A 19,550-nucleotide genomic window follows, 5' to 3' on the forward strand; every position below is an offset into this window, starting at 1 on the left:
CCCAACTTGATTCGAGTACCACAGCCTCCAAACGATGCCGATGCTGATATCGGCATGGTCAGAACGGCTATGCTCGCCGCCACTGCTAGGTCAACGTCGGGATGCACCCTCAATCCCGTCCCCTCATTCGATCAGCGACACACCGGAGATACCGCCGAGGCCAATGCCGAACGTACATGCTGATGCCAATGCCGATCATGCATGCACGCCGGCTGTGGGCACGGCCACGCCGACCCGCTATGCTGGACGCCACGGACCGCCGCGAGGTCTTTCCCTTCGCCACCACACTCTCCTAGCACCCACCTATACACGCCGGAAAGGAGAGACACTAGTTTTCTCTACATTGCTCGCGTTCGTGTCCGACACGGTCGGTCAAAGTTTTGAGGTGGTCGTCGATGTCGTCGACCATTTCTTCTCTTTTTGCATGGTTAAACGCGTCTAGTTCATATCTATCTAATGCGTCCGGTCTCGCCTCATGCAGTTCTTTGTGGACGTCGATCTCATCTCGGCACCCCGCATGCCACCTCCTCCGTGCCATCGCTGTAGAGCTCCGTTTAAAAATCTAATCCTACCCGTGTATTGCCCCTTGTATCGGCGTCATGGCCCCACTTGTCATTTGATATACCGAAGCCCCACTCGTTCGCGTTTTGGTCGGGGATACGGCGATGCTTACGGTCAAACAAAGATGGATGGTCCGACGTGTCTTTGCGGGCTCTACGTGGCCCCACTAGTCGAGAAGATAACGGTCAACCGTCGGACAACCGGCCGTTACATCACGTGTGATGGTTTCAGACAAACGCTTGGGTAAAACTGAGGAAAAACTAAGGAGCTGGGGAAAACTGAGCACAACTAAGGACCCGAGGGCACGAAAATAGAAATCCCTTATCTTTTATGGACCGAGGAAGTATTATTGTTGTAAGTTGCAATCTCTAAGATTTTTTGTAACAAATTGACATGTGTCATCATTGTACCAAGAAAAATACTTTCTCTATTTCTAACTCAAATATATAGTGCCCCTTTTCTCATTATTGTTTGCAAACATCCTAGATCGGAGATACCATCCAAGCTTCGACTAAGTGGCATCAGAAAGGGAGATGCAAGGAAAACACTTTCTCAATCAGGCTAACTAGGAAGGATGTCCGGCTTTGCGTGCGCGGGATCATGGAGATGAAACGACATGCGGATGTACTTGGTGATCATAATTGTCGGAAGATTGCATAGACTTATAGTACTACAATATTTTCACGTAAGAAATTTGTTGTTAGCTGACATCTCTACTTGTTAGTAGACGATGAAGATAACCGTTCAAAAAAAAAGACGATGACGATAAATCTTCCAATATAAAAATAAATAAGAAGTTTATCACCGAAATTATCAAATTCACAAGACTTATGAGCCATAAGGCAATGCCCTATAAAATACTTGAACAAGGTAAATCTCAGTGGACTGGCCCCATGTCCATGGTAGTTTTTGTTGTTGGTGCTTGGAGTTTATGGAAGGAGAGGAAGAATCTTCTATTCAGTAATATAGCACCTGAAGTTGATTCATGGAAGAGAAGATTCAAGGTAGATTTTGCTCTCCTAGTCCATAGAACCAAGGAGGAGTTACACCCCTTCATTCACAACCTCTCACATAGTTTATAAGGCACCCATAGAAATAGATAGCCCTTGTGTCTTTTGTATTCTAGATAGGGTCATTTGTGAATTCACTCTGATGTAACTACTTGAACTCTTGCCCCAAGGGGTGTTTTAATACAAAAACAGTAGGAACCTGTTAAACGTTAAAAAAAGGCAATGCCCTATAAAATACTTCTGAACTTCTCAACTTTGTTTAGATACAGAGGTGTAGATTCATCCATATCTAGAAAAAAGTTGTGATAAACTTGAGGGAGTAGTAGGACAGTATACCATTTAAAAGTACCAATCTATGCGCGGCGTGCCGCCGCGCCGGGCTTCGGCGACTTTTTGTCATTCTATCTCATCTTGCGGAAATGACTTTTTTTTTCTATCTTTTTTTTTTGCGAAACACAGTACAATCAAAGACGCTCATACATACGCGCACACACTCACCCCTATGAACACACACACGCACACCCTACCCCTATGAGCACCTCCAAGAGACTGCGTTGAAGAATTGATCCGGCGGGTCTTGAGATTGACGAAGTCACCACAGACGCCTCGCTGTCGACGGGAACGTCGCTTCCCACTGAAGAATATTCCGCCTTTATGAGACACTCTGGTGGGCTGAGGGTGCCACTGCCCTCCTAATCATCCAACCACAGGTTGGTTCTCATCTTGTGAAAATGACATGATTTAGCATGACCTCTCACCAAGACGAATACGGGCCGAATGCAAGCCCAGTTTGGTGCTCTGCGGTAATCAATTGGGCCTAGATAGGCTTCGTTTCTTTCCTTCCGTCGCCGCAAATATTTCACACGCACCACGCACGCGGCCGTCTCGGTCTTTGCTCATTCCAAACAAGGGGAAAGAAAAGAGGCGCCGCGTCGCGCCTCGCTCTCGCCCAACCCCACTCCCCAGCCTCCTCTCCCCGGACTTCGTGCCGCCGGCCGCCGCCCTCGAGGTGAGAGATCGCCGGGACCGCCCGCCTCTACCATTGCGCTTCCCCGTTGCCGCCGCTCCACTTTCTGCTTGCTTACTTCCGGTTCTCCCTTCAGCTCTTCGCGCTTGCTTGTGCAGATGGGCTCCTCCGGCTCCGGCTACGGCTACGGCTCCCCCTCCGGCCGCTACCTCGACCCGGAGCGCGTCTTCGCGCTCGTCATCGGCCGCCGTCCGGGGGACCTCTTCGAGTACCTGGACTCCGTCCCCGGGGCACGCGCGGACCTGCAATGCCGCCTGGCCAGCTTCGCAGGGACGGCTCTCCTGGCGCCGCTGCCGGGGTGAGGCCCTTGGTCAAATCTCGCTTAATCCGCTCGGTTCTTGCGGCGATTCTTATCGCCATTTCTCTTGTTCTTCTGTTGCTTTCTCCAAGGGCTAACTGGTCCAGTTCTTGCTATGATTACTTCTTGCGGCGGTTCTTTCTCCCCCCGCCCCCTTCTCGGGCTAAAAATTGCGGTTTCTCTGATCTCGCGCTTAATCGGTTCAGTTCTCGAGGCGATTCTACTCGTCCTTGCGCCGATTCTTGCAAGGTTTTTCTATTGCTTTCTCGAGGAGGCTAATTCGTCCACTTCTTGCTATGATTCTTGCGGTGGTTCCCTCTCCCCCTTTCCCAGGCTATGATTCTTGCCCGCCCCGGCCTTTTTGTGATTTAGCGGTTCTTGCTCTGATTTAGGCACTGGTTCTTTCGCTTCCTCTGGGCCCAGTTGGCTGCATCATTGCTCTGATTCTACCGCTTCTTTTCTAGAACATAATTGGTTGCGTTCTTGTTCTCATTCTTGCGATGATTCGTTCACCATACTCGCTAATTTGGTCCTGTTCTTGCTCTGATTCTTGCAATGTTCTTTTTCCTCCTCCTCCTACAGAAGCTCGCCGCCGTGGCTCGACGAGGACTCGTGGGCTCTCTACTGGGCGAAATACGCGTGGGCTCACGCGCTAATGAGCAGGTCCGTATTGAAATTTCTCCCAGGCACGCGCAATCTGTTCGATGATCTGCGCTTACAGAAATGGGCTTACAGTCTGTCTGACACATGTTAAAGCAATTAGGCTTGTATGCTTACAGGCTCAAACACCCGGTTAATTCCTTCTGGTCTCCTGTGCAGATTTCTTGCTGGTGGAATGAACGATTTGATTTAGTGTGGCCATGGTGCACAGAATTGTTGTTGCTATATCGGAATGAGTTATTACGTGATTAAGCACCCAGTCAATTGTCTACTGTTGCAACAGATGATTTGGTTTTTGAGTTTTCTAGTGCCAAGAAGATCCCTTTGCTACTGGAATGAATCAGTCTGTTAGACTGTTAGTGTTTGTCCAATGCTGTTCTTGGCCTAAAAGATTTGCTTCAGTCAACTTGATAAGAAGCATCGTCGAGACAAAGGCTTGATAATATGTGTTTCTGTTCTGCCATTCGGTAGAGATCTATACAGTAGTTAAAACCTAAGCTGTAGGAAGCAGGAGGGAAGAAGTAAATCCCTGACACATTCACTACTTCTATTTTACAAAAGTACAGTTTGCTTATTTCCTTCTTCAGTGCTATGCATGCTATTTCAACTCCTCACCTAAGTTATCTTAACTTTTTATTGTTTGCAGACTTTGTGCGCCTCAGATGGTTGGTTATCTGTTCAAATATCCTTCAGATCCAGGTTTAGCCTCTAAAAGATCCTCTTTTAATGTTGTTGGACTCTTTTTTAAATGTTTTGACTCCTAGATGTAGTTTTTTGGCCTTTGCTTATTGCCGGGTTTTTTTTCAAGATTATCTTTATACTGCTATAATGTAAGTGTTGTGAATGTATGACTATCTGATCAAGACTGTTCTCATGTGCAATATTAGGCATGCCTGATTCATACATGTGTTGTTACATTATCTTTCCAGTTCATTATTTCTGGAAACTCCTGTCAAGTATTACCAAAGAGGATTTCTGAAAAGTAAAAGAACATCTCCTAATAGAAACAAAACTTAGCAGCTTAGCATAGTTTGCTTAGTTTACCAAATATTTTGCAGTCAAGGTACACCTAAGGTAGATTTTTTTTTTACGATAAAGATGCCTACAGTTGATATCCTTGTTGACAAGGTTAATGTGCATTACTCCTCATTGTATATTCAACATTATGATCTCCTACTTCATCACACATAGATAGAAGCACAGGTGATGAAGTGTCATGTGATTTGATTGAAATGTCATTTTTACGGATTATATCACACACATAACTTATGTAAGATGTTATTTCATATTCATGCTCTATGCCGTTTCTGAACAACATCATCTAAGGTCCAGGTGTAATTAACATGGCAGTAGTAGTATAGCTAAGCTATTTTTTTTTGCTTCTGTCTGAATTTCTTTCCACTGATCATCATATCATATGTATGCAGTACTCAGACATGCTGCAATCCTTAATCAGATAGATGCTTCTACCTCCAGTACTCCTACTGCAATGCTTCCTCCACAACAGAAAAATTATAATGCTGGTTAGTAAATGCTTCCTGTTTGCTTACTCAAAATACAGTGACATAAGTATGTCTTTACACTAATCATCATGCCTCATGTTTGTACTGTGTAGTGATCAATTTTCCTATCATACATGCTCGAACGCCTGATCGTACACCTGCCTTTAACTTGGGAAGTTATGCTTCAGATTTTGCTCCATGGGGGACTGATTCTTCTCTTGGTTAGTAACATTGTGTGTTCGCTTACCACACGTATATTACCTAACATGTTTCTTGACTTGCAAATTCATGACCAAAAAAATTCTCATGACTTGTAGGCTTTGCCTTTTAAATTAAATTAGTACCAATAACTTTCTTGCTTTGAACGACAAGACGTATGTTTTCTGTCTTGATTATAACAAGGGAATGTGTGTTGGATACTTGTTTTGTTCACATAACATATACTTGAAATAATGCAACTGTATTTATAGTTTCAACTCTCACAATGTATTCAGGAATGTTTGGTATTACCTAGATCAACTTCTTATAATACTGTCTGTTTACTTAATTGACAGAGTCTTACTATAAGCCACTGGGTATGTCTCCTTTATAATGCAATGAATTCTATTGTTTCAAAATATAAGTACATACCTAGTTATGCCTATACGTTATTCAATTTTTTTTAGCATGCATGATTATATGTTCACATATTTTGAGCTATGCACAGAGAACAGTAGTTCACTTTCTAGTTAATATGCATCATCAAACCATATGCGTTGCAGAAATATTTGTGTTATAAGGTATGCTTTGTCTAATATTATACTTTTTTGGTCTTTCTCTGATATTTCTGCAGAACTGGCATTCTCAAAACTATCTATGGGCCAACCAGGATCCGAGCTAATGGCTCCACCGCTGATGCGGAATAACCATGGCACACCTGCAATGGGAGTACCATCTCTGCGCCAACCTAGATCAGCACAACTCACCCCACAGAGGCTGATGCAGGATGGAGAAGGTTAGCTTTTGTGAACGCCTGTCATTTCCAGCTTGCAAGCTAGACACGTTTGAACCTTTGTGTCATATTGCAGTGCTGCCCACATTAGATATCAAAGGAAAAGGACCTACATCAGAAGTATTCGAGCAAAAAGTGCGGGTCCATGTCGCTAGTTTGATTGCAGAAGATGGCACTACAGGTGCTGCAGGGTTGTTGATTAAGAAGGGAGCCTGGCAATTCATCTGCGCGTCATGTTTCCCGATGCAGGTCACGGGACCAGTTCTTTTAGCAGCTGCTTGCTGTGAAGGGATCAAAATCGCTCGGGCCTATCAACCAACTTCTATTGTGCTGGAGTCCCATCTATTCCAACTGCTCGACCCTCTAGCCAGTGCTCATGCTCCATGCCCACAGATGGAAGAGTTGATGAAATTGCTGGATCCCTCACGTTGCACAGTGGAAGCCATTACCGAAGAAAGCAATGGAGCTGCTCGTCAACTCGCCATGCATTCTTTGGTGACGGGGGTGGCCGAGATATTCTTCGGTGTTCCACCGGATTGGCTTGTGCTTACTTAGCTGGTTGCCAAGAGCAGTAATGTTAGTTACTCTGTTGCGAAACAAACGGCAAATGGATAGTTGGTAAATGGCAAATACAGGTTTCAGGTTAGAGTTTATATACAGACAAATGCGAGCATTCATCAAGTGTAGATACAGGTAGATAGCATTCTTTCAGTACCCACATTGGAAAAAGCAATTGAACAGGTAGTTGTACCCACGTGGTACTTTTGTTATGAATTGCATACCGACTATCTTCTAAGTGAATTGTATAACTAGTTCTGACTGATGTGCTGTGAACTTGTGTAAGAGCGGCCACTTATTCATATATGAATAGAAAGGGTTTCAGTTTCAGTTCATAAGTAATCTTCAGTTTTTTCAGTTTTTTCCGTCTAATGATTTCCTGTGTGATATATATCTTATTTTGTGAGATGGTGATATATATCTTTGATGCCACATCTTTCCTGATTCTAGCCTGTTATGGAATAGTGTTGGGAATTTGCTAGTATTCTGAAGGCTAAGGGCATGCAGACTGTTAAGATCATCGACTTTCCCTTTTGCACTCCTGGCATTCCACGCTATAAATATCCTGAACATACTACTGTTTTATTATCGATGTATCTTGTTTGGAAAACTAAACCTCCAATAGTTGAATTCAGCTTATTGAATGATGTATATCTTTTTTTTTGCGTTCTTACATGAGCAGTCTGGTGTACTGTACTTGTTCTCTGAATTGACGGTTGTTTCTACAGGGTCTGCCGATTCCTTAAGCAAACGGATAAAAATCAGATAGATTTAAACTGCAATCGCAAAGATACTACGCCCATCCCAAATGATGATCTTCACCAACTTGGCATCGTTCCCCGGTCAAGAGCACAGTGTGATGAGTGTGCCCGGTACTCAGCTGTTGCTGACAATGTATGCTGTTGGCCTTGGCGAGTTTTGGCGCAATGTGCACATACTATGCAAACTAACTAAGATTTTTTTTTTCCAAGTTAGCCTTCCATGGGATTTTCACCCGCAAGATGAAACACTATACATATTTTGGGAACAACCATTTAACTGGGAACCTAAAATCCCCTACTAGTTGCGCCTGCATCTTATGTTGCATGATGCATTCCTAAGATTTCATAAGATGTAAAAAAATAGCATGGACATTGGTTATGCCATATCTTTTGTACCAACAAAATTTGATCAAAAAATATGACAATGTGCAGCATGCAAAAAAAAGTGTGATTAGCACATGATACTGTTTACTTAGATCTTCTCTTTTCCACACGGGTCACAAATGGTCAAAATATGTGGAACCTAAACTCATATCCATGAATGTTCTTACATTTTTTAAAAAAAACTCAAAAGGACAACATACGACATGGGGTGTGGGCAACTAGTTCCGCAATACTCACATACTCCAGGTACAACTCGTAGCAACAAAAAAAATCCATGCACGGTGTTTTCTTAAGAAAAAAACTGTGGGTTAGAAAACCGTTTTGATGAAAGGAATCCATGTGGGCTCCATATCCATCATTTTGTTGAGAAAACATGCCACTCAAGATGGTTGCTTTTATGGATTTATTTCGAGCAAAACAATTTTTTAGTACAATGCAGAAAGATAATTTAGGAAACAATCTTCTGTTGCAAACCCTTGGTTAACTATCTCAAGCTTTCATAGTACACTCCACTATAGTGTACATATTTCTATCTTGAAGTTGCCCTAAGACCATCCACTATGTAGAGCAAAAGCGAACCATAGATCTCAATGAATCGATTCAACACATAGCAGTGCATCGGTTCAATAGCTTTGACAGCAAAAGCGACTCAACTTGTTGGTTCGGTTCATGCTGCTATACATGCTAGGCTGGCCCATGTTGCATAGAGAGGGAGGGGAGATTGATTGATGTGATTGCATGAAAAAAGTACAAAAAGGTAGTGCATGTTGTCTTGGATCCACAAATAAATCGAACCTATATATATCAAGAAAAATGAAGTGACTTGCACACGTGACAACTTTTTCTTTAAACCGGCGTCACATAGTGCATGGCCTAGATTTAAAGGATACAAGTGTACGCTCTGATTTGATTTCATTTTCGAGAAGGTGGGTAGAACAATGTTGCAAATAGCCGCAAAACCCCCACCAAAACCTGTATAAAATCGCAGGCCACGCCGCCCAATTAATGGCGTCACTCCTGGCCTCCATCTTACCCGCGGCCTGCTCCACCTCCGCCCCGGCGCTCGTCCTCCGTGCGCTCCCCCGCACCCCCCTCCGCCGTGCCCTCGCCTCGCCGCCCCGCATGTCCTCCTCCTCCTCCTCCGCTTCTACCGCGCCGTCGGCAGCCGCCGCGGCCGGGGAGAAGCCCACGGCGGCGCCGTACGGGTCCTGGAAGTCGCCCATCACCGCGGATGTCGTCTCCGGCGCCGACAAGCGCCTCGGGGGCATGGCCCTCGCCGGAGACGGTCGGCTGCTATGGATCGAGGGCCGCCCCGAGGAGAAAGGGTGAGTGAGCACTGATCCCGTGCTTAAGTGCTTAATTGGCCGATGCAGTATGCTTTTGCCTCGAAAGTCTGGTGCTGGTGTAGATTAATGCATTATATCCTCAATGTTCCCTTTACTATGTTATCTTCTGCGTGTTCGAATAGGTGAGCAGCCTATGGTGATTTGTTAGCAAGTTTACATACATGGATTTGTTTTGGTAGCTTGTGGGAACATCTAAATCCATTGGTCTGAGTAGTTCTATCACCAGCAGTGAATATAGCTGAGTATGAAGGAGAATGTTATTTGGGGTCATTTTCTTTGTTTAATGGAGCTTTAGATTCTTGGCAGATAAATGATTCTCTCTCCATTCCAGTAAGAGGGAAGATATAGCAAATGAGATCGATTCCATGACCATGATAAAACTGTTTTTGTCTGTATAAGAAAATTACAATAGCCCATGCCCAAGAGTATGTGAATGATGAGACTTGAAAATGAGAATGCAGTTGCTTGATGAATTTTACCAATAGTTACATGCAATCTTAGAACCTAGAGTGTACCAAGCCTGAGGCGTGTGCATGTTGCACATGAGATAAAAATGGTGTCAGACGATCTGAATGATAACGTACACATCCTTCCTCATTCAAAATCAATGACACCATGGGCCGCGTGCCAAACTCCTCGGCATATGTCAATTACATTATGTTCGTGCTTATTATTGGTCAACCATATTCAATCTTGTTAGGTCTCAGTTAGTTTGTGTGGAGACTCAAGTTGGATATTTTGGGCCATATTTAACTAATTGTGTATTCAGGCGTATGGTTATTGTAAAGGAGGGTGACAAGCCTGTGGATGTCATACCTCAGGAATTTGCAGCACGCACTCTGGCTCAAGAATATGGAGGTGGTGCATTTGCAGTCCAAGATAATGTTGTTCTTTTCTCAAACTATAAGGATCAGCGTCTGTACAAGCAACTGACCGAAAGTAAGTGGGATAGTAAGCACTTAGAATAGAGTTAGTTCAGCGTCACTCTAGCCTACATGTGACTTATCATTTCAGTAAAGAAATGTGGTTAAGTTGGAATTATATGATGTTTAGTTTTCTTACTTGCGTTTAGTCTCCTTCAAATGCTAGTCTTATATTCCATTACATCTCCTTCAATAGGTTATATTTTGTTCAACTGTTTATTGAAATGGGTAATATGAATAGCAGTGTGCCTAAAAATATGATGGGGAAGAGGGCTAGAAAGAGTGAGGCCCACTTACCTGATACATTATAGTATTGAAGCTCGGATTGAGTGCCAAAAACCCTTATCTGTGAGATCATCAACATAGTAATCAATAGGTAGGCTAGCTAAAGCTATTTGCTCTAATCCTCACGAATCGTGAATCATGAATTCATGATTGCAGGAAAACTTACTTTTAGGTCTAATACTTGGCAGCTGATGAAAATGATCTGATAGAAAAACTAGGGAATCTTTTTGACTGAAAACTGTAGGCAAGGCATCAAGAGTATATGTTTTGTTAACTATGAATTGTACAAGCAAGAAGTCTGTACACGGATGGGTATACAAGACGGCCAGGGAGGGTTGTAGGGAATGACACTAATTCAAATCAACTCTTTAGTAACATTTCATCTTTGCAAATTAAATTATGGTGTTTTTATTTGAAATTATTTGACATGATCATTTTGTCTTCATCAGCTGCTAGTCTACCTGCGCCTCTTACACCTGATTATGGTGCACCTGACGTCAGTTATGCTGATGGAGTCTTTGATCCACACTTCAGCCGTTATGTTACTGTGATGGAAGGTACTTCACATATGATTTGTTCACAGAGTTACATGCAGTGTGTCTAGCTGCAGGATGAACTGCTGAACTCTGACATGCTCAAATTTCTCGATAGACCGACGGACGAGTAGCTTGAATCCCACTACAACAATTGCATCTGTAAACTTAAGTGGTGGGGATGTCCATGGTAAGTAGAAAATTCTGTAATTTGTACCAAGCAGATCTAAGTTTTTGTTCGTTTTGTTTGATGCTTACTTTGGTTTAAATACCAGTATCTCACATATATTTCTGTATTGAAGAACCAAAGGTGCTGATCAGTGGGAATGACTTCTATGCTTCTCCTCGAATTGATCAAAATAAAAAGCGGATGGCATGGATTGAGTGGGGTCATCCAAACATGGCATGGGATAAATCAGAACTCTGGGTTGGCTACTTCTCTGAAAGCGGGTTAGTGAACTATCTTTTGAACTGGATACTGGAACATGCTGCCTTTTCTTGGAAGACATGTTATAAATAAAAAGAACCTAGTTAATCATCACCTCAATATGGATAACCAGGCACTTTATCTGAAGATACATTCTGCATTTCTACCATGGTACTCACAAGGAGTTTCAATACATCTCTATGCCCCCTTCTAGGCCACTTTATGTATTAACATCTCCAGAAAAAAACTTGTCTGTTACAACATGTAGTTACGAAACACATTTGAAAAGTTACCAGTGGAAAACCAAATATCGCGTGCCCTTTTATGTCATGTGGGGCATGACTACAGGCTACAGCTGACAGGCCAGGCTATATAATGGCACGTTTGAAATGAAGTAAGAGATAGGCTTATATTTCCCAAATTTCTCCCTGTCCTTCCTGCGCTTAGGTGATGTACCTCTACCACATGGCCCTGGGTAACAAATTTTCTGTCCTCGCCCTTTCCATTGAACAACTACAATATCAGAAGTCAGATAAAATCCTGGGCCACTACAGCCCCAAAATCTGCAACTAGTGACATTCTTTTAATGTCAGTTTCTACTTGGACTTGCACATTTTTGTTCAAACCAAAGAAAAAATACAGTATGTGCATTTTCGTAAAATCTTTAAATATAATGAGATTCTGTCATATCATGTATGAGCTTGGATCATGGTACTGATTAGTGATTAGTTCGCTTATTTGCTTAGTATGTTGCACCAAGTTCTAACTGTTGCTGATGTGCTTTTGTGCAGAGACTTGTCCAAACGGGTCTGTGTTGCTGGTGGTAATCCAATGCAGGTGGAATCACCTGCTGAGCCTAAATGGTCTCCAAAAGGTGTCATTTACTAGCTAAAGTTGCCTAGATTCTTTGCTATTTTCTCATATATTATTCTTACTTGAGTGACATAAGTTTCTGATTTGTGTTTTATTTTTTTCTTTTGTCTTGTTTCTGAAGTTCCATTTGTTAACAAAGATTTTTATGGAAAGAGGATAGGAAATATGGTATTGCGAACTTGAGAAGCATTTACATTTCTTATCACATACTCTATTGGTGTGCATCTTCATGTCTTCAATACACTCTTTAGTTTGATTATGGAATTGGAAGTTATATTATGTTCAGTTTCACGACTCTAATTTATGTTAGTCTGCCTACTGTTCCAACATTTTATGAAGATGCTTTAACTAAATAGACTATCGTATTTTGTATCATGATATGGAAACTAGGTTATCTTCAATATGGGAGTACAGCACTTTGTTCTTAACCAACAACTGCGTTTTTGCATTATTGTTTTCTAGGCCTTCTCTTCATGGTTAACACTGCCTACTGATTGAACTGTTTGATATCTTATACAACTTTCATGTTAATATATTTGCTTCCATGACAAGAAGGTGACCACTGACTACTGAGTAGCAGAATTTTGTCATGGCTTGGAACAAAATTATTCTAATACATGCAAACTTGCAGGCGAACTGTTTTTCATAACTGACAGAGGGAGTGGATTCTGGAACATTTATAAATGGGTAATTTGGTTCTATCTCAGTACCTGAGCTCTTTAATTTCGTACATTTTGATGACACTGCTGGTTTCTTGTGTCGTGGGGAGTAATAACTTCAGAACTCACGACTATGACATGGTGATTAAATATTACATTCTTTGTCATCATCTGATCTTTGCTTCCATTAAATATCTCCACTTCACTGTATCAGGTTGAACACGCCAATGAAGTTGTTCCAGTTTACACATTAGATGCTGAGTTCACAAGACCATTGTGGGTTTTTGGCATCAGCTCTTACGATTTTCTTGGAAAGAGCAATCACATCGTTTTTACTTACAGGTTCTGATAATTTTGTAAAGTTGGTTTATTCTGTTAATAAAAGCATCTTTAAATACCATCCTATGATCCCAGTGCCAATGTCACTCAGGCAGCTCGGAAGGTCATATCTTGGTGTTCTAAACTGTGATTCAGGTTCTGCTTCGTTGCTCGACACCCCCTTCTCCGATTTGTACAATGTGGTAAGCATCAGAATGACAGAAGCTGTGTGCCCTCTATTTGAGTTTTTGTTTCATGTATGTACTGTGGTGTGTTAACTTAAGTTTTCGCTGGTGGTTGTGTTGACCTCTTCTACGGTATGGCAGGTAACTGGAGATGATTTCTTCTATATCGAAGGTGCCTCTGCAAATGTTCCATTGTCAATTGCAAAGGTTTCCAGGATGTGGTATCCTCATTTTTGGTTATGTATTTATGATGTAGTAGTGCGTCAACTGATGCATCACATACGTTAACTCTTTGCAGGTGACTTTGGATGAGAACAAAACAAAAGCAGTTAATTTCTCAATAGTCTGGTCTTCCTCACCAGATGTTGGGCAATATAGACCTTTCTTCAGCACCCCAGAATTTATCGAGTTCCCTACATCCAGCCCTGGGAAGAATGCTTATGCCTATTTCTACCCACCTTTGAATCCAATGTTTCAAGGTTTACCAGATGAAAAGCCTCCATTGCTTGTCAAAACACATGGTAAGGGAATTAACGAACCTTTTTGATGTCTCGATGTAATTATTCATACTCAAGTTTGGTGTTTTATACATCTATTTCATTAAAAGATATTTGTTTGTTAAGTGAGTTACTTGATCATCCATTTTCCATGATGACAAAAAAAAACAAGACAGTGGAGCTTTGATATCTCCCACAATTTTCAGGAGGACCTACAGGTGAAACACGTGCAGTTCTAGACCTTAGTGTCCAGTATTGGACAAGTCGAGGGTGGGCATTTCTTGATGTTAACTATGGAGGAAGCACCGGTCTGTCCTATAACCTCTAATATTCAGATTACACCTTATTATAAATGTAGAAAACTCTTTATTAGTTAGTTGTGGGCTATTGATTATAATAAAGGCTCTAGGTTCATTTAATTTTTTATTACTATAAGCTAAACGTGTATTGAAACATAAACTGAAGGTTATGGGAGAGAATATCGAGAGAGACTATTGGAGAAATGGGGTATTGTTGATGTTGATGATTGTTGCAGCTGTGCAAAGTTCCTGGTACATCCTATCATCAGTGGTTATAATATTGTAGTACTAGCATTTTTAGCAAAGATTAAATGCACCTTCCTTTTGTTGTAAGGTGGAGAATGGGAAAGTAGATGAACAGCGCCTCTGTATAACTGGGAGATCAGCAGGTGGATACACTACTTTAGCTTCACTGGCTTTCAGAGATACATTCAAGGCTGGAGCATCTTTGTATGGAGTAAGTTCTATCTTTTCAGGATCTATTGTTTGTTGGGCTGCTATAGGCAAACATTCACCAGATACTCAATGGGTTCTGCAGCTCCTATATTTGTTTTCTCATAAACAGTCCCTGGAGTCTCAAAATGGTATAATCTTAGATCGTTACTATGACCTGTATATTGGTCATCCATGAGTTATATTTATGTTTCCATTTGGCCACATTTGATCAGTCATCATATTTTTTCAATACAACATAACATCCTTTTTTTTCTGTTTCACTATAAAACGGAAATGAAGTGTTCTGCAGCACAACAGACCACAGCAGATGCTAAACCCTAAACTGAGAGAGAAACATATTGCTGATCTCAAATAATAGAAACTCTCATCAGGTAGTAAAGAGCAGAGAAACTAAACTCGTTATTTTCCTTAATGTAAATGAAATCTATAACAAAACTGTGGGGGAGGCCCTGACAGTAAATTTTGTTAAAAGGGAAAATAATTACAGGAAGGAGCTATATTATACTAGAGGGGAATGTACATAAGGAAAGAAGACCGGAGGGGGGCAGACAGGACTATAAAAAGGAGCCAAGCCAGAGCGGCACCACTATCATGTTTTTTATTCTAAAAGAGAGATCAAAGATGACACTCTTAGTCCTTGTCCAACTATAGGTTGAGTGACTAGCTGCATTTTCTGTGTCTGGCTCCAGGCATCAATATTCCAGGACATCTGCGCACAGCCACACACCCTAATGGGCCGTGTTTGGGATTTGGGAAATTTCACAAATTCCTTTGGGAGTTGAACTGCATATTGTGAAATTCCTGTCGTGCCTTATTGCTTGATATATACTCCCTCAGTTCCAATCATTATGGCACATCTTATTTTGTTAAGACAAGTTTTTGACCAACAATTACTCTTTCAATATGCGGATTATGTGATAGAAAATCACTATAATAACTATGTAATTTTGGAAACGAATGAAGTGACACAAATTTCATGTCATTTAACCTTGTATTGCTTCAGCAATTGCTGGTCAAAGACATGTCTTAACGAAACAAAATGCGCCTTACTTTTAGTTCCGCAGGGAGTACGTTTAAGAATTTACCCACAACTTATGTTCTGGCTTTGAGCACAAGTCCAAGGAGTGCCTTCTAGGGCTTATGACCAAATCTTAGTCATTGTGGCACTCTCATAATGCTGCTGGTCACCGTCTTGCCTGTCCATCCAGTTTCGTGGTTTTGTAACCAAGGATGAAGTTGTGAATAATGTAGAAGATGGAAGAGTCAATTTTGAATGTCTTTAAATCTTATTTCTTCCAAAAAAAAACTCTTGTTTAAATCGATTGTTATTATTGACCTGGATTTATATATGTGCCAAGGGTGGACGGGCCCTTTGTCATTTGCTTATGCATAGACCCTAGCTCTCGCAAATGGGGATTATTTTTGAAAGAAAAGATCCCAAAGCTTGCTTATACTTTGTCTTTTTCATTGGTAGACTGATTGAATAATGCAGTTGACTAGTGCCATTTCGGTACCTATAATTTAGTTATCTATTATTTATTTTTGTTTTTATAGACATTAATTAACTCTTTTGCTTAATTGATGAGCAGATTGGTGATTTGTCTTTGTTGAGAGCAGAGACACACAAATTCGAGTCCCATTATATCGATAATCTTGTCGGTAAGACAGTATCTCATCATTTTTGTTTTGGAAAAGGATATTCAACCCACCCTTTGGTACGAGTTAATGATTACTTCTTCCACTGTATCCTTTCAGGAAATGAAAGGGCTTACTATGAGAGATCACCAATCAACTTTGTTAATAAATTTACATGCCCAGTTATTCTGTTTCAAGGGTTGGATGATAAGGTAGGTGCTGATCACCAACCAAATGGGTTATCATGAATTCTGAGTTGGTAGAACATTGTATATGTGTGTTTCTATTACATACCATAGTTATATATGAGACCAAACCTGGGGAAATGATCTTTGACTCATAGGTGTAGATGCACCCGTGTCAAAAAAGTATATTTCAAAATTTCTAAAAATTTCAAAAAGAAATTCTGGGTGTACATCTTGACATTCTATGTTCACACACTATGTTTCTCAAAGAAATGACATTTTTTATGGACTGTGTAAAAAAGACAATATTCGGTGATTAAAAATAGCTTTTTACATGACATGTTTTTATCTTTTTTATGTAGGCCACACAAAATATCCTTTTTCCAAAAACTTTTGTGAATGAACATAGAATGTCCAAATGTACATCCGGAATTTTTCTTTTTAATTTTTCAACATTTTAGACTAAATTTAAAATGCATTTTTCTTAATAGGTGCATTTAGACCTATGAGCCAAAAGACCATGTCCCCAAACCTGACTATATATTAAAAGGTGTGTTGCAGCCTTTAGTTGGAACTAATTTCCAGCAGACAAGCTATCACTTTTGACCCTTAAAATTTTGTTTCTTCTGTTGTAGATTAGCCACTCCATTCTTTGGACGGTCATATCGTAGTTCCTCCTGTAAAACTAATGGCCGTGCTTCCTTATTTTCATACGGATTTCTAGCTATTTAAATAAAATCATCTAGTACTTAAAATAAAAAAATCCCTTTTCACATTCTGTATCTTCAAGAAATTTTCATGTTTTGGACCTGACCCTGGAAAGGTTGTGGAAGCAATGTATTATGTGTAACCCTGAGATTCCGTTTTTATGAACTGGATGTCAAAGTTTGGAGGAAAAATTATCAAAGTAAAAAAGCAATCCTATATCTTCATAGGATTCCATTAAAATTAAACTTTTACGGCAACATCTACTTGTGAATTTGTGTGATGCAATCTCACAAACCAAAAGTTTGCTCTAGTTTATGTAAAACCAGAATCTGCAAGCAGAAATGTGGGGCTACCCTAGCAAAATATTTCACACGCCTAAATGTTTTGCAGGTCGTACCACCAGATCAGGCACGTAAAATATACAAGGCCTTGAAAGAAAGGGGCTTGCCTGTTGCGTTGGTTGAATATGAAGGAGAGCAGCATGGGTTCCGCAAGGTCGAATATACTGCAATAATTACCTTGCACCTTCAACCCTGTTATCTCAAGGTTCTCATGGATTTTAAGCTCTTTTTTCTCACTTGGAACAGGCTGAAAACATCAAGTTCACCTTGGAGCAGCAGATGGTCTTTTTTGCTCGATTGGTGGGCAAATTCGAGGTGGCAGACGATATAACTCCAATCAAGATTGAGAACTTTGATTGATGTGCGTAAGAATCAAGTGTACCCGGCAGATTATATTTCTTAGAACTTGACCCTTTTACAATTTTACTGGTGGTCTGTAACTGGTGTGTTGTCTCTTGTCTAGGTCAAACTTATGTTGTCATCCTTTAATTGATTCCTTCCTAGAATTTCGTGAAGATTCATGCAACAAACAGATATTTCTTCAATGGTCAACACAAGACATTACGGGTCAATGACTAAAAATTTATACCAAGGTTAGCTGCAAAAGGCCAATCCTCACATCTCATCGATCACCAGGATTAATCTAGCTAGGTAATCTGTTCCGTACGTGCCGACGAGAAAGATACACCACAACCAGCGGCACGTATATTTGCGTGAATGTGGACATGATCTGAGTAATTCTAGTATGCTCTGATTCGCTTATCTGATCTGCTCCTTACGTAATGTGCAGGGCAGAGCGCGAGTGATGTGACTGGCGACCTAAACTTGTGGTTGCAGCAGGTGCTGGAGAATTTCGATGGTGCTTGGAGCCTAACAGGGCCGCAGAATATGGGAACCGCTAGAGCTGACGGAACGGAACGATCGATCGAGATGAATACTGCTGGTGGACGGCTTGTTTCTTAGCTTCAGGTTTCAACTCTGCTATAAAAAACGTCAACGCTCCTGGAAATCTTTAAAATCCATTGTCTTTGGAGTAGGCAAGTATATGACAGGTGCACATCAATCGTTGACATATTTGTTGATGCCATGTTGTGAAAACGGCGATGCTTAGAAGCATCTGGTGAGCAGCATGCGCATGCAACTCTAAAAGGAACAATAGTTTCCTTACTTCGATAGAATCCAACTAAATAAAAACAAGGGAAAATTTGCTACGGGACACCGTTATTTTTCGGTCTTTGCCAAAACACACCGCTAAAACGTGTCTTTGCTAGGAACCATTATAATTTTGCGGTATGTTTGCTGAAACACACCGAATGCCTAAAACGGAAATATGTGTATTTCTACTGCAAAATTATTATATAGAAAATCAAAACAGTTTTGCTTCTAATCTAGAGAAACAAGAACCAACAAGACTTCAGCTAAAAACCTGAAACAATTATCCAACCAGACTTTGGTTTTCTTTCGTAGACCTAGCGACTAAGGGGACGATCTCATGTATCCATCAGCAACAGGAGATAGCTGAATTTAGGAACCGCTGTCCTCCATCTTGCCGACCGTCGTGTTTCTGTTTCTCATCTCCGGCGAGCAGGCGTACGTAGTCTCCGGCGACACTTCTCTCCCCGCATTGTCCCCGTTTCACGTCCGCACAATCCGCGACCAGTCGAAGAGACACGCCGCCCATGTTTGGTCCGGGGCCGTCACCTGCGCCCTCGGCCGCCCTCGCCGGCATCCTCGCGTTGGACATCGATCTGCCGGCGGCCATGGATGGCGACACGGTCTAGGTGCTCGAAGGGTAAATTTTTTCATTACAAACTCATGCCTACAGACTAACAGGGGTCTGAAAAAACCGTTAAAACAAAATACGGCTGGGCCAAAATTTAAAGTACCAAAAAAAACCAATCTAAACCGTACAGGATGATTATCCTAAGCGGGGGAAAAAATCAAACCTTCCGTTTTGGGTTACATGGTGTGTTTCAGCAAACGTACCGCGAATTATAATGGTACTGGGCAAAGACACATTTAAGTAGTGTGTTTTAGCAAAGACCGGAAAATGACGGTGTCCCGTGGCAAATTTTCCCTAAAAACAAACGCCAAGTCGTCAACAATAGCAGGAACCGTGAAAAGGACG

General features: G+C 41.4%; 2 protein-coding genes and 1 long non-coding RNA gene across 4 annotated transcripts; all 3 read left to right on the forward strand.

The window, feature by feature from the left end:
* Positions 1 to 4,006: 4,006 nt before the first annotated feature.
* Positions 4,007 to 5,232, forward strand: LOC124672489. Its single transcript, XR_006992705.1, has 4 exons — positions 4,007 to 4,116; positions 4,203 to 4,255; positions 4,984 to 5,079; positions 5,172 to 5,232. It is a non-coding gene; the product is annotated as an uncharacterized LOC124672489 (long non-coding RNA).
* Positions 5,233 to 5,244: 12 nt separating this feature from the next.
* Positions 5,245 to 6,864, forward strand: LOC124672496. Its single transcript, XM_047208719.1, has 3 exons — positions 5,245 to 5,279; positions 5,891 to 6,052; positions 6,126 to 6,864. The coding sequence occupies exons 2-3, from the start codon at positions 5,914 to 5,916 to the stop codon at positions 6,602 to 6,604; spliced, it is 618 nt and encodes a 205-aa protein (XP_047064675.1). The 5' UTR covers positions 5,245 to 5,279; positions 5,891 to 5,913; the 3' UTR covers positions 6,605 to 6,864.
* A 1,893-nt stretch (positions 6,865 to 8,757) lies between these two features.
* LOC124685287 lies at positions 8,758 to 18,014 on the forward strand. 2 transcript variants are annotated; one of them, XM_047219623.1, is made up of 19 exons: positions 8,758 to 9,077; positions 9,868 to 10,037; positions 10,756 to 10,863; positions 10,958 to 11,029; positions 11,142 to 11,289; positions 12,058 to 12,140; positions 12,771 to 12,826; positions 13,013 to 13,140; positions 13,229 to 13,319; positions 13,443 to 13,508; positions 13,600 to 13,822; positions 14,005 to 14,106; positions 14,264 to 14,349; positions 14,432 to 14,554; positions 16,143 to 16,212; positions 16,309 to 16,400; positions 17,472 to 17,576; positions 17,669 to 17,783; positions 17,886 to 18,014. In XM_047219623.1, exons 1-18 carry the CDS (start codon positions 8,758 to 8,760, stop codon positions 17,780 to 17,782), a joined length of 2,157 nt encoding a protein of 718 aa, XP_047075579.1. In that variant the 3' UTR covers position 17,783; positions 17,886 to 18,014. The 2 variants fall into 2 exon arrangements, with proteins under 2 accessions (XP_047075579.1, XP_047075578.1); XM_047219622.1 differs by having other exon boundaries at positions 17,669 to 18,014.
* The last annotated feature ends 1,536 nt before the right edge of the window (positions 18,015 to 19,550 follow it).

The sequence above is a fragment of the Lolium rigidum genome, chromosome 1 (genome assembly GCF_022539505.1).
Source record: "Lolium rigidum isolate FL_2022 chromosome 1, APGP_CSIRO_Lrig_0.1, whole genome shotgun sequence".
Classification (NCBI taxonomy): Eukaryota; Viridiplantae; Streptophyta; class Magnoliopsida; order Poales; family Poaceae; genus Lolium; species Lolium rigidum.

Bases quoted from the DNA above. Each gene is read 5' to 3' on its own strand.
- LOC124672496 (XM_047208719.1), top strand. From the start codon at position 5,914: ATGGGCCAACCAGGATCCGAGCTAATGGCTCCACCGCTGATGCGGAAT. The intron at 6,053-6,125 runs GTTAGCTTTTGT...GTCATATTGCAG, and splicing joins GCTGATGCAGGATGGAGAAG to TGCTGCCCACATTAGATATC.
- LOC124685287 (XM_047219622.1), top strand. From the start codon at position 8,758: ATGGCGTCACTCCTGGCCTCCATCTTACCCGCGGCCTGCTCCACCTCC. The intron at 12,827-13,012 runs GTAATTTGGTTC...TCACTGTATCAG, and splicing joins TCTGGAACATTTATAAATGG to GTTGAACACGCCAATGAAGT. The intron at 17,577-17,668 runs GTCGAATATACT...CACTTGGAACAG, and splicing joins AGCAGCATGGGTTCCGCAAG to GCTGAAAACATCAAGTTCAC.